General features: G+C 42.4%; 1 protein-coding gene across 2 annotated transcripts in view; it reads left to right on the top strand.

The window, feature by feature from the left end:
* mettl22 (methyltransferase 22, Kin17 lysine) overlaps window positions 1-7,438 on the top strand; it is a 24,115-nt gene extending 16,677 nt beyond the window's left edge. For both annotated transcript variants that reach the window (XM_019887490.1, XM_019887489.1), the window contains exons 11-12: window positions 2,692-2,860; window positions 6,212-7,438. In XM_019887490.1, coding sequence (XP_019743049.1) covers window positions 2,692-2,860; window positions 6,212-6,286 — 244 coding nt within the window. In that variant the 3' untranslated portion in view covers window positions 6,287-7,438. The remainder of the gene's footprint in view (window positions 1-2,691; window positions 2,861-6,211) is intronic.
* The last annotated feature ends 5,633 nt before the right edge of the window (window positions 7,439-13,071 follow it).

The raw sequence follows: 13,071 nt of genomic DNA, 5'->3' as shown, positions 1-13,071 counted from the left end.
GGATCACTGATGCTGAAGCGTATATCAGCTCATTGGTTTCCGTGATCGTTATGGTTGGGATCGCCCTCAGTGCTGCATTCACACTTTCCATGAGACTTTCAGGTGGTACTTCACATTGCCGTCGTAATCGGTTTCTAGGTTGCCCAGCTTTCATTCTCGCCATGATCTTAGCTTTCAGGTCAGTTGCTGCCTCGCTCAGCATTTCATTCATTGGGACTGGCCTCCCAATCTCATCATCAATCTCTGGTATGACCTCCTCCTCTGATCTGGCAGCCTGGGGCCGTTCACCGTGGACCCTGCGTTGTACCTCGTCAATCTCAAGTTGTGTCAGCAATTGCCGTTTGTGGATGTTGGAACACTGAGCTACTAGTTGTTTCGTGGTCAACCGTGACTGTGAAGTAACCATTCAGCCCGCATTCTCTGCATGTAACCCCTCTGACTAGGGTTGCTTGAGTAGTAGCATTCCAACAGAGCCATTTTATCGCATCTCGCCCACTCCGCTTTGTTCCAGTAGCCCATTTTTCGTCGAGGTGCTCTGGTTCCCCAGCACCTGACGCAGACCTTGTTTGGCCGAGCGACGTCTGGGCCGGTCATTCGATTTATTGTCTCTCACCATTGTATGAGGTAGGCATTAGCGTGAAGGATCTTGCCCAGGGACGCACACTGGATGGTGTTATGTGCTGATTTTTTGCCCCAAGCGGGATTCGAACCCCCGTCTCCCGTACGCCAAACCGGTGCCTTACCAACTGAGCTATCCAGCCGCCCCAATTTTCAGATTTTAGCAACGATCATGGAAGTTGACAGACTTAATTTGCTTTCGCGGACCACATAAAATGATGTGGCGGGCTGGATCTGACCCCCAGGCCTTGATTTTGACACCTGTGATTTAAAGGTTCACACATCACTCTGGTAAATACAGTCAAACCTCGGTTTTCGAACGTCTCTGTTCTCGACCAAATCGGTTTTCGAACAAAAATTTCGAGTTTTTTATGCCTCTGATTACGCCCGAAATTCGGTTCTCGACCAAACTGAGCGCACTTGAATGCGCCACTCGACTTCTCTCGACTTCCTTACACGAGGAAGTGACGCTTCCTCGGGTTGACGAAGAAGTGACACGTCTGTTGTGAGCAGACGTGTTCAATAAAGATGTTTTTTAAAAAAGAAAGAGCGTCCATTGTGAGCAGACATGTTCAAAGATTTTTTGAAAAGAGCGTTCATTGTGCGTCTGTTGTGAGCAGACGTGTTCAAAGATTTAAAAAAAAAAAGAGCGTCAATTGTGAGCAGACGTGTTCAATAAAGATTTTTTAAAAAGCATACATGTTTGTTGAGATCCACGCAAATTGGACTGTTATTTCTGCATGGCACCGAAGAAAGCAAGTGGAAGTAGTAAAGCTGCTGAAAAAAGAGGAAAATAGTGCGCAAAACTATTGAATTTAAGAAAGATTTCATCGTGAAATATGAATCTGGTGTGCATGTGTCTTTGTTGGCTAAGGAGTTCGGCGAAATCAGCAGCGACCTAAAAAAGAAAGACCATCATAAAGTCAGTGATGTGGCTAAAGGATCTCGTGTGTTTAGTGAACAAAGGCCACAAATATTAGAGGAAGTGGAGAAACGTTTGCTTATTTTCATAAATGAGGAACAGCTAGCAGGGGACAGTCTTAGCCAAGATACGATTTGTGGCAAAACAAGACAATTGTATGGAGATTTGATTAAAAAAAAAAAAAGGATCCTAGCATTGCTCCTGAAGAGTTTGATTTTAAAGTCAGCAGAGGATGGTTCAAAAAGTTGAGGAAAAGAAGTAATTCGTCACGGGGAGGCAGCCAGTTAAGACAAGGAACCTGCCGAAAAGTTTAAAGTTGAGTTTGAAAATCTCATCAAGGCCGAGGAATGTCTTCCCCAGCAAACTTTTAATATGGACGAGACTGGACTTGTGTGCATAAAGCGGTTCAGAAAATGGATGGAGGGATGTTACCTCGTACCGTAGTGTAGGATTGCAGACAGAGCGTCCATACTTATAGCCATTACTTTAGGGTTTATAAATTCAAGGTGTAAAAGAATGCAATCTACAATTGTCACGATGAGAGAGAGAGACGGAGAGAGAGATGTTCAATTTTTATGTTACAATGTCAATGTTTATGTTAAAATTGGTAAAAATAAAACTTACAAAATGTTTGTAGTTTGTTGTTACCTGCGCTCTTATTACATGTTTATACAGTTTATGGTGTAAAATAGTTTTCTTGGAACGGATTAAAAATGTTTACAGTGATTCTAATGGGAAACTTGGTTTCGGTTTTCGAACAATTCGGTTTTTGAACAGCCTTCTGGAATGGATTATGGTCAAAAACCGAGGTTTGACTGTATGGACACTTGCTCACATTTGGTGCATAAAAACCAGAACTGAAACAGGATGGGCCCATATTTGGTCCTCATTCATTGCAGATAATTCAGGCACAATCATTTCAGTCTGAAGCTTGGCAACATTTTTTTCTTGCAGCCTTCCAAACATGTCATTGTGAGTGTATTGACCTGTCAAAGTTAATTTAACCCTTTCATGCACCCCATAACCCGATATTATGATAAGCTGTCCACTCTAGTAACCTGCCCCTGAAAGGATTAACACGGGTTGTTATTTTATAAGAATAAATACCGATGGAAGGCAGAGTGACTAAGTGGTAATCTGGTGTTCTTAAGGTTCAACTTCACCCTGCGACAAATGGATGTATCCTGTGACGCCTACAATCATTTTCAACACTGCCTGTCCCAGCTCGAGGACGTGGAGGATGGACAGTGCAGCTACGCAGTAGAACAGCTCCCTTGTACGTTCCCACAGTTTCTGCAGTACGAACGCATTGATCATCTGGTAAGAAACACACTTGGCCTCTACCTTATAAGTAATTTACCACTATTGTGCTAGTTAAATCGAATATTTCAATATCAGACCCTGGAAATGACAATATTTTCTAAACATAATTCTTCCAATTTGGGAATTTTCTCTTATTTCCATCACAGTGAGCTAGTTCGCACGGCTGCCACAGCCTTGTTGCTTTCTTCTGGGTAGGCCGGCGCAGGAAGCAACTTCGCCGACGATACACCTGATAATTTAGTGACAAAAAGTAGTCTGCACTCAACATTAAAACGGGCACATCGTCATTTTTGTACCGGGCCAATGGTCTGGTTCAGTGTGTTTGTGAATTTGGTAGACGTGCTACGCCTTACTGGGCGTTCCTGCTCCGCCCCACAGTGCGTCTCGCAATTTGGTGACAAAAAGTAGACCAAAAGGTGGTCTGTTTTGCAACGCAGATAGTGTAACGCGATTTTGGTGTATTTAATTATCGTTGGCAGACAAATCGGCAATCCGAGATGTATGTCTGTATTTCATTCATAATTATTGTATGTCACCAACGTAGGACCCCTCTAAGTCATTGCAGAAATCATTTGAACTAATTCTAATTGTCATCTCAAAAAATATTTTTAAAGCACACCCGTCACGATTGTGCAGGGGGCAGGCAGTGGGGGTGTGAGGACATTTACAGCACCAGACCAACACACCTGCTCCATTCCCCCGGTCAGGTGCAGGTTGATCAACTGATCAATAATAGTCAGATTAATGTGCACGTTAAAGGGGTATTCTGCAGGGATAAAGGGGTTCGTCCGCCTTCCATGTATGAAAATGTATGACAGATACCAGCATCAGCTGTACCTTCCATTGTGGTTATACATTGGTACCTCTTCTTACAAGATTAATTGGTTCTGGAAGAAATTTCTTAAGTAGAAAATGTTGTAAATTGAGATGCGTTTTCCATGTAAATGCCCTAATTCGTTCCAATCTCCCCCAAAATTCAGACATAAATGTTTCCTAAAGCAGAAAAATGCATCAACATATGTAACAAATACATGTTCCAATAAGATTATTGCATAATAAATGAGAGTTGTAAAAACAAAGAATAGAGTAAAGAATAAAAATGATGGTCATTTAACTTTTGACTGTTTTTTTTGTCCTCTTTAGTCCATGTTGTCTCTCAGAAGTAGTGTTTTGTAAAGAACCGATCCAAGGATGTTTGCTTTTGTCGGCTTTTAACAATCCTTCGAAAATGTCCAAGGCAAATACAGTCAAACCTCGGTTTTCGAACGTCTCTGACTTCCTTACACGAGGAAGTGACGCTTCCTCGGGTTGACGAAGAAGTGACGCCTCCGTTATGAGCAGACGTGTTCAAAGATAAAAAAAAAAGAGCGTCCATTGTGAGCAGACGTGTTCAAAGATTAAAAAAAAAAAACAGCGTCCATTGTGCGTCAATTGTGAGCAGATGTATTCAATAAAGATTTTTAAAAAAGCAGACGTGTTTGATGAGATCCACGCAATTTGGACTGTTATTTCTGCATGTCACCAAAGAAAGCAAGTGGAAGTAGTAAAGCTGCTGAAAAAAGAGGAAAATTGTGTGCAAAACTATTGAATTTAAGAAAGATTTGATAGTGAAGTATGAATCAGGTGTGCATGTGTCTGTGTTGGCTAAGGAGTTTGGCATGCCGAAATCAGCAGCGACCTAAAAAAGAAAGACCATCATAAAGTCAGTGATGTGGCTAAAGGATCTCTTGTGTTTAGTGAATAAAGGTCACAAATATTAGAGGAAGTTGAGAAACGTTTGTTTACTTTCAGAAATGAGAAACAGCTAGCAGGGGACAGTCTTAGTCATGATACGATTTGTGGCAAAACAAGACAATTGTATGGAGATTTGATTAAAAAAAAAGTATCCTAACATTTCTCCTGAAGAGTTTGATTTTAAAGCAAGCAGAGGATGGTTCCAAAAGTTGAGCAAAAGAAGTGATTCGTCATGGGGAGGCAGCCAGTTCAGACAAGGAAGCTGCCGAAAAGTTTCAAGTTGAGTGTAAAAATCTCCTCAAGGCCGAAGAATGTCTTCCCCAGCAAACTTTTAATATGGACGAGACTGGACTTGTGTGGATAAAGCGGTTCAGGAAATGGATGGAGGGATGTTACCTCGTACAGTAGTGTAGGATTGCAGACAGAGCGTCCATAGTTACAGCCATTACTTTAGGGTTTATAAATTCAAGGTGTAAAAGAATGCAATCTACAATTGTCACGATGAGAGAGAGAGAGAGACAGAGACAGAGACACAAAGACAGAGAGATGTTCAATTTTTATGTTACAAGTCAATGTTTATGTTAAAATTGGTCAAAATAAAACATACAAAATGTTTGTAGTTTGTTGTTACCTGCTCTCTTATTACACGTGTTTACAGTTTATGTTGTAAAATAGTTGAAAAAAATGCTTTTAAAAAAGTTTTCTGGATTTGGAACGGATACATTTTTTTTACATTGATTCTAAAGGAAAACATGGTTTCGGTTTTCGAACAGCCTTCTGGAACGGATTATGGTCGAAAACCGAGGTTTGACTGTATCAGCACAGTGAGCGATCGCCCGATTGGTGAACACTTTTCTGGGTGATTCACATTTACGTCGGAAAGCCTCATGGCTCGAGGGGCGAATGACGAGGACACTGCATGGACACACATATCTATCTATTTATACAGGTATATCTACACACACAGACACATTTGGTAGAGGTCCCTCTTAGCCAATGGGATGTCAGGAAGATGCTCAGTAAAAGCCAATGGTAGAGCAGCTATAAGTATGTTGCGTTCAGGAAACTCTGAGCTGTGGGTAGCAGACCATACTGTATTTCGTATCTTGAAATTTCTTGCATAATAAAGACAACATTTTCCTGTTGAGGCGTTTCGTAACTTGAAAATTTCGTATGAAGAGACGTTTGTAAGTAGAGGTACCACTGTGTTGCAATTCGGTGAGCTGGCGGTGGAGTTTTAGTTGGGTAGGTTTGTTTTGGGGGGGTTTTCCGCGTAATATTGGTCAGGGGGTACTCGAGTCTGCCTTTCGACCGCCCTGATCTTGATGCAAAGGTTGGGTCCCGCGAAGATTGGCCGGGTAAAGGCTACCCCCATCCCACAACGGCACGCAATGGTCCCGTTATGCACAACTCCATCTGCACAAATTCTAGCAAATTACCAAAGGAAAAAAAATGACAAACAATGCCCACAGTTAGACTGCGCTTTGTGCTAAATGGGGCCCTAATAGTTTCCTGACTGCTCTTGCTGCGTTATATTACGATCTCTTTGACTTGACCCAGCCCATTTCCAAGTTTGTTGAATGGATTCCTATCATCATTATGTTGCAATTTCAGGAGCTATGGAAGGTGACTGCCAAGAGAGTTCCGTTTGACCAAGCCCAGCCCAGGTCTGAGCAGGCTACATCTTGACATGCTGTCTTCATCACCATCCACCAACCTATTCCCTACCAAGAACTTCTCAAATCTCTACGTTTCAGTTTCCTGTTGGGTATGTGTCCCTGGAAAGCGATTACAATTATGATAATACGGTTGTCCTCAGCGTTTGAGGGTTTGTAGTTCTGAACCAATTTTGCTCACATTCAAGTGTGCAAGTCAAGCATTGGAGTAAAGGAAAGGATTTTTTTTGGATTGTTTTATATTTATGGGTTAGAAGTGTTCTTCGACATATAGTTATTGTAATTATGACGTTAGAACTGCGAGTTTGCATAGTCTACTGAGAGAAATATGCGTGCTTTCTTAAGTACAAATTGTGTCGTCCTAACGGAACTCGTAATTCAAGGCTCCCATGTAAATTGAAACGTGAAAAAAATGATAGAAACCATTTGATGTCTGGGTGGATAGATTAACAAAAATTGAATAGTTTAGACAGGGAAAGTAAAAGCTGTTGAGCAAGGGCGAATCCGCTTCAAATTGGGGGTGTAACTGTTCAAAGTTAACCAAACACATTCAAACTCAGGTTAATGAGTGGCAGGTGTGTGTGTGTTTATTCCCATGTAGCACAAGTTTGAATGTGATTTATTAATTTGAAAAACAGCCAAATCTTCAGTTATAAAACAGTCTGCACACACCTCTGCAATACTGGCTCAGTTGTTTATTTTTACTTCCCCTCTCTAAAATACTGACTTATTAAAAGTGGAAATTATTTTTGTTCTCCTTCCACCGAGCATTTGAACAGGGGTGTGTATACTTTTTAGATCCACTCTAATGACAGCATGAGTACTTTCAAACTATTCATTTTAGAACAGAATCAATCTGATTAGACGATTGTACAAGCACACTTATATTTACAAGCTTAAGTGAAATTACCACAAACACTATCCGGGGTCTTCAGAAATTGAAAGAGAATTGTTTCTGACAGGGTATTAATTGGGTAGCATGGAGTGAAGAAAGAATTTTACGATCTGTGAATTAAACATGTTCTATTCTTCACGGTCAAAGAATGAAATGTGGGGCAAAACATTTTGGGAAATGAATTCCTTTTCAGACTTGGGTGTTTGTCAGGTCGAAGATTTAATCAGAGCCTGAAGACCAACTTTAAAAAACATCAGAGAGACTAAGAGGCGAGCAGAATTGTCTTTCTTGCGAGGAGTGCGCACTGAGACATGTCTCAGTTCACAATCTCGAAACAGCTCTGCAGCTAACCAAGATGTGTAAACCGTTACAGTCCCTGGACAGCTCTAAAAAAACATGCCATTCTCCTTTCTTTTATCACGGCTCAATTACTGTAATGCACCTTACTTCACCGCCCCCACGCACCTGCCCGGTGCCACATGTTTGCGGACCACACATTATTAGAGGTACCAAGAACTAAGCGGATGCTCCGAGGGGATCAAGCCTTTTCCGTTGCTGGTCCCTCCAACTGAACATTCGGCAAGTCCCCTTGCTGCCCATCTTTTAAACTCGTCTCAAAACTCATTTGTATTCTTTGGCTTTTGACTCAGCATGACTCACTTGATTTTAGCTTTACTCTTTTTGTGCTTTCTACTGTCTTCATAATTAATTTATTGCTTTGTTTATTGTTGCATAAATGATATTTGCTCCATGTACAGCACTTTGTATACAGTAGTGGTTGTTTTAAAGTGCTCTATATATAAAGCTGAGTTGAGTTTATGAAAGATGTCCCTGACACACGATCTTCGAAAGGGGTGTGGGGAGTGTTCAGAACAACAATGAATTCTCCAAGTGGGGCATTAAATCATAATTCCCAATGCATTCCTGAGGTGATGAGAGGGGTCACGCCGGAGGTCGGTGGCCCGTGATCGCAGCTGTTGACGTACCACAGATGCGACGTCCTGGGATTGATGTTATCTTCACGAAAGGCTGTTAACACCTTTAGAGGGTGTTAACTTTCAGGCTGAGAACAGGAAACTACTGGTTTCTCCCAAACCAACAAACCACGCAAAGTAAACTTATCCCAATGAGGTTTTTGCAAGGTCACACTCCTGAACAAATATTTTGTGAATTCAATCAGAGTAAATATGGGATCATCTATCAGAGATGAAAGTCCTCCGGATTTTCCCGGAATTCCGGGTTTTTCAAATTTTTATGAAAATTTCTCCGGAGAATTGAGGAAAATTTGCATAAAATTAACCCGGATTTTAGTTGACAACATTGAACGAAGACGCGTTTCAGTTCGTTGTATTGCTTTCACGAGCGTAGCCATATTGAGGTACTAACACTAGTAACAGTAAAGAGATTTTTGTTTGTGTAATAACGACACAAGACATGATGGCGTTTGACTAATGGTTTAGTAGAACGAATGGCAACTCGCAACAACAGTAGCAAGCGTCATTTTGCCTCTTGGGTTATACCATCTCAACTAGAACGTGGGGTTCATGAAAATTCCTCTGGAAAATTGAGGAAAAATTGCCTAAAATTAATTCAGATATTAGTTGACAACATTGAATGAACAAGCGTTTGAGTTCGTTGTTTTGTTTTCACGAGCATAGCCATGTTGAAGCACTAACGCTAGTAACAGTAACACCACTCCCTTCGCATTCTCAAGGCCTCGCCATATCTCGGAGATTTCGAAATTTCGGCAAGAACGGAAACCACAAAGGGTGCACGTGTGCACACAAAATGCAGATTAATCATTGAATGTCGAGTATTTGAATAGCGTTTTGTGTAAACTAATTCATGCGTGATCGGCCAAGTGCGTGTGTGTGCGTGCCGTGCGTGTGTGTGTGTGTGTGTGTGTGTGTGTGCGTGCGTGTGTATTTATTTATTTATTTATTTATTTATTTACTTACTTGCTTACTTACTAATTTTTTCCAGAATTTTCAGAAAAGTCCACTTTCATCTCTGATCTATGCATATATATTCTAACAGTGTTAGAGTTTGTCAACGTCAGGGGTATCACGACCCTGAATTGATTGGCACAAGTTGAGAAATATTCCATATATCCTGGTTTTAAGCCCGATACCTAAAGCCCAAGTGTCTCTTGCATGCTGAGACACCGGTCTCAGCACGCTGGGATTGCATTTGGTTCATGTCATATTGGTGTCCCCAAAATCCACCCATCCATTTTCTGATCCGCTTTATCCTCACAAGGGTCGCAGGGCAGCTGTCTTCGGGCAGTAGGGGCGGGGGACACCCTGATACCCTGAACCGGTTGCCAGCCAATCGCAGGGCACACAGAGACGAACAACCATCCACGCTGACACTCACACCTAGGGACAATTTAGAGCAGGGGTAGGGAACTCCAGTTCCTCGAGAGCCATATCCTGCCTGTTTTAGGTCCCTCCTTACTCCAACACAACTGATTCAAACAATCAGCTCATCAGCACGGAACACATGACAATATCTCACAGTGTTTGAAAACCGCTGGCGTAGAGGTTATTGACATTATTAATATGGACATGAAAGTCCATTCATTCATTTTGCGAACCGCTTTATCCTCACTAGGGTCGCGGGGGGTGCTGGAGCCTATCCCAGCTGTCTTAAGGCAATAGGCGGGGGACACCCTGAACCGGTTGCCAGCCAATCGCAGGGCACACAGAGACGAACAACGATCCGCGCTCACACTCACACCTCGGGACAATTTAGAGTGCTCCATTGACCTACCACGAATGTTTTTGGAATGTGGGAGGAATCCCTGGAGAAAACCCACGCAGGCACCCACACAAACTCCACACAGGGAGGCCAGAGCTGGAATCGAACCCGGTACCTCTGCACTGTGAGGTCGATGCGCTAACCACTGGACCGCTGGGCTGCCCTGTCCCCAAAATATAAATGTTAATATTTTATATAAAAGCCATCAAACGTCTACAGTCTGATGAATGTTCTGCCCTGGCTCCAAACGAATATGGTCGCTTCCTGCTCTGCTGCTCTCCCTTTTTTTTTCCCATCTACTTGACTTGGTCTTTGTCTTCTGTATTCTGGTATCTATCACCTCCAGTTTTCCGCCTTGTTTCTTCCCAAGATCTAACCATGAAATTGGTCAGCTGGTTGACATTTTCTTGATGAGGAGAACTGGAAGAAGGGAACGTTCCTGTCCCCAAGGTACATTTGCAGTTGGGTTCACCCTGGATTCCTTGAAGAAATCGAAAATGGTGTGCCTCTCTATTCTGTCCATTGAAGACGTTGAAGACATCTACGCTATTGGAATGATGACAACAGGTGTCCCACAATTTCCCAATTTATCACAAATTTCAGAAGTGAACAAGCTGCAGGTCTTTTTGGACGGTACAAGCAATCAATACTCGGACTCAGGCAACAAGTTAAGTCAATTGCGACTCTTGAAACATTGCGCAAGGTGTGAAAAAATGTGGAGATGTTGGCGAGCCCTCTTGAAGTATTTATTGCGAATCCGGCGAATTGGTGCACCCCGGGAGTCTCAGTAAAGAGTAGCTGACCAAAATTATTGTCGGCGTGTTCTCAAAACAATCCTCACCTGGACTTTCTCATTGATGTGATGCTACCGGACGCTTATCCCTTTCCCCCCTCATTCTCCTGTGCTTCGTGTTTCCCGATTCGACCAGCCAAGGCTGTCTCCATGGCAACGAGACGATATGTTTTGGCGTGCCAGCTGGTGACATTTGGTACAGACTTACTCACGTACACATCCATGATTATACATCGCACACACAATCCTGTTATCACTGTCTTTTATTGGCTCTCCCATACATCGTACTTTTCCTGTGATGTCATACTGAGATGCTCGCGTTGTTAAAGGCAGCTGCTCTTCGCTGTGTTTGAGTTGGAAACCCCATCACAGCACACTTGCTCATTATTTTTCATGTTTTTGGTGCATTGTGTCTGAAGACAAATTCCTTGTGTGTTTTCACATATTTACGCAAGAAAGACCACTGAATAGGATTTTAGAAAAGATTGAGGTTTTCTTGACAGAATGAACACGAAATAATGGGTGTAAAATATATTTTAATTGACTTTTAATTACCTTTTTTGGGGATCATATGTTCCTCCTTTACAATGTCCCCAAAGCAAATTTTCAGGTTCAATGAAACATTGGCAATATAATTACATAAAATATGCGCAAATTGTAATTTATTATTGTATAAGTCACATTAAAATCTCCCTGACTCCAAATATGTATCAATGGCAGAATTTGTTGTTCATTAATATTTTATAATTTACTAAGTGTTCTCAAAGTCCTATTGCATGCCCTTGGTTTGGTGTTTCTCACCTCATAAACAAAAAGCTCACAGCTTCCATCATGCACCGTTCATGAAATGCAATCACTCGTTCGCCAGTACTTTCAAAGAAATACAGTTAAGCACTCAAGTGTGTTTTCTGCCCATATTTAGTCTAGCCTGTATAACTTTCTCATGCCCGCAGTAAAACCAGGCATGTCCTTGAAGCAATCTGTTAGCCTTGATACACTGCTTACTGGAGACTTTGTGGAGATGCACAGGACATCGGAATGCGGCAGTTGATACAAGCTAAGAATCAGTTTTGGAGAAACAAAATTCCCGATGCCGCACCATAAGTTTCGGTACTGTCCTTTCTGATGATATTATAAATATGTTGTGAATCCCTTGTGTGTGCGCACTTGTGATTGACAGTGATAGTCTAATTCATTTGTGCCCGTAATATTCTGCATATAAAACCTTCGAAGGCACTGTTCATCGTCTCCAGCCTGTATTTGCATAGCCAACATCCTCACCATCCGAAATTAAACGAACACGCGGAGGAAAGAAGGCCACTTTCCCCCAACAGAACCAACTTCCTCTCTGTTTATTTTACCCCACGTTTTGTGACGTCAATATGTCTGTGCTATATCCCAAACCCTGTCATGCTGAATTGTGAAGAAATAAAGCAATATTATGAAACAAGGGGTATTCGTGTTTCGTACATCCCAGCAAAAAAAAAAAAAACAGGACAGCAACGATATGCTGGTTCATGCTCGTGAGCAACCATGCTGCTCTCTGCTGGGTTTCATCACAGAAAAAAATTCGAGTGACATTGACTTGAAAAAAAAACACTATTTTCCCCCTCATAAATTCTAAGTACATTTTACAAGGAGAGTTGTTGAGGACATACTTGCAAAGTATTAGTTGATTAAAATAAATCACTTAAGGGTTGAGGTTTGAGGCCACAACCTTCAGGTTGGAAGACTTCCACCTGAGCTATGCCACCCATACTGTGAGTTGTAAACTGCTGTTATCAGAATACTCAAGTTTTGGGGGTCTGGGACCAGCGATACACTACACAGGGGTGGCCAACCCGCAGCTTGCGAGCCGCATGCGGCTCTTTGGCTAGTTCAATGCGGCTCCCGGGCTTTCACATGACAAGCATCGAAAACGCCTTGGCGGTGGCGCTGCCATTCAAACAACGGCGCTAAATACACAGAACTAACTACGTCAGCCTATCATCAATCCCGTTACTTGATTGACATACATGGCAACCAATCAGATGACAACTGAATCACCGCTCATGCGCAAAAAACGGTGCTCAGCGCTAAGCGCTAAGCTAGTCAGCTTTAAAGGTAGGGGTGCCCAATACGTCAATCGCGATCGACCCGGAGCCAGCGGACTGGTCCCAAGTCGAGCGCAAGCGTTGGGAGGAGGAAATGGGGGGTGTGGGGGTATGTCTGTGTGTTTAGATTTCATTCGTGTTCACTGAAGTTCCGGCTCTCGCTCATCTCGGTGTCTGTGCGTGCCTGCGTATTCGCACGTATGTGTGTGTGTGTGTGTGTGTGTGTGTGTGTGTGTGTGTGTGTGTGTGTGTGTGTG

Source organism: Hippocampus comes, unplaced genomic scaffold (assembly GCF_001891065.2).
Source record: "Hippocampus comes isolate QL1 unplaced genomic scaffold, H_comes_QL1_v1.1 scaffold271, whole genome shotgun sequence".
NCBI classification, from domain to species: domain Eukaryota; kingdom Metazoa; phylum Chordata; class Actinopteri; order Syngnathiformes; family Syngnathidae; genus Hippocampus; species Hippocampus comes.
This window is presented reverse-complemented; position numbering and strand designations above follow the sequence as displayed.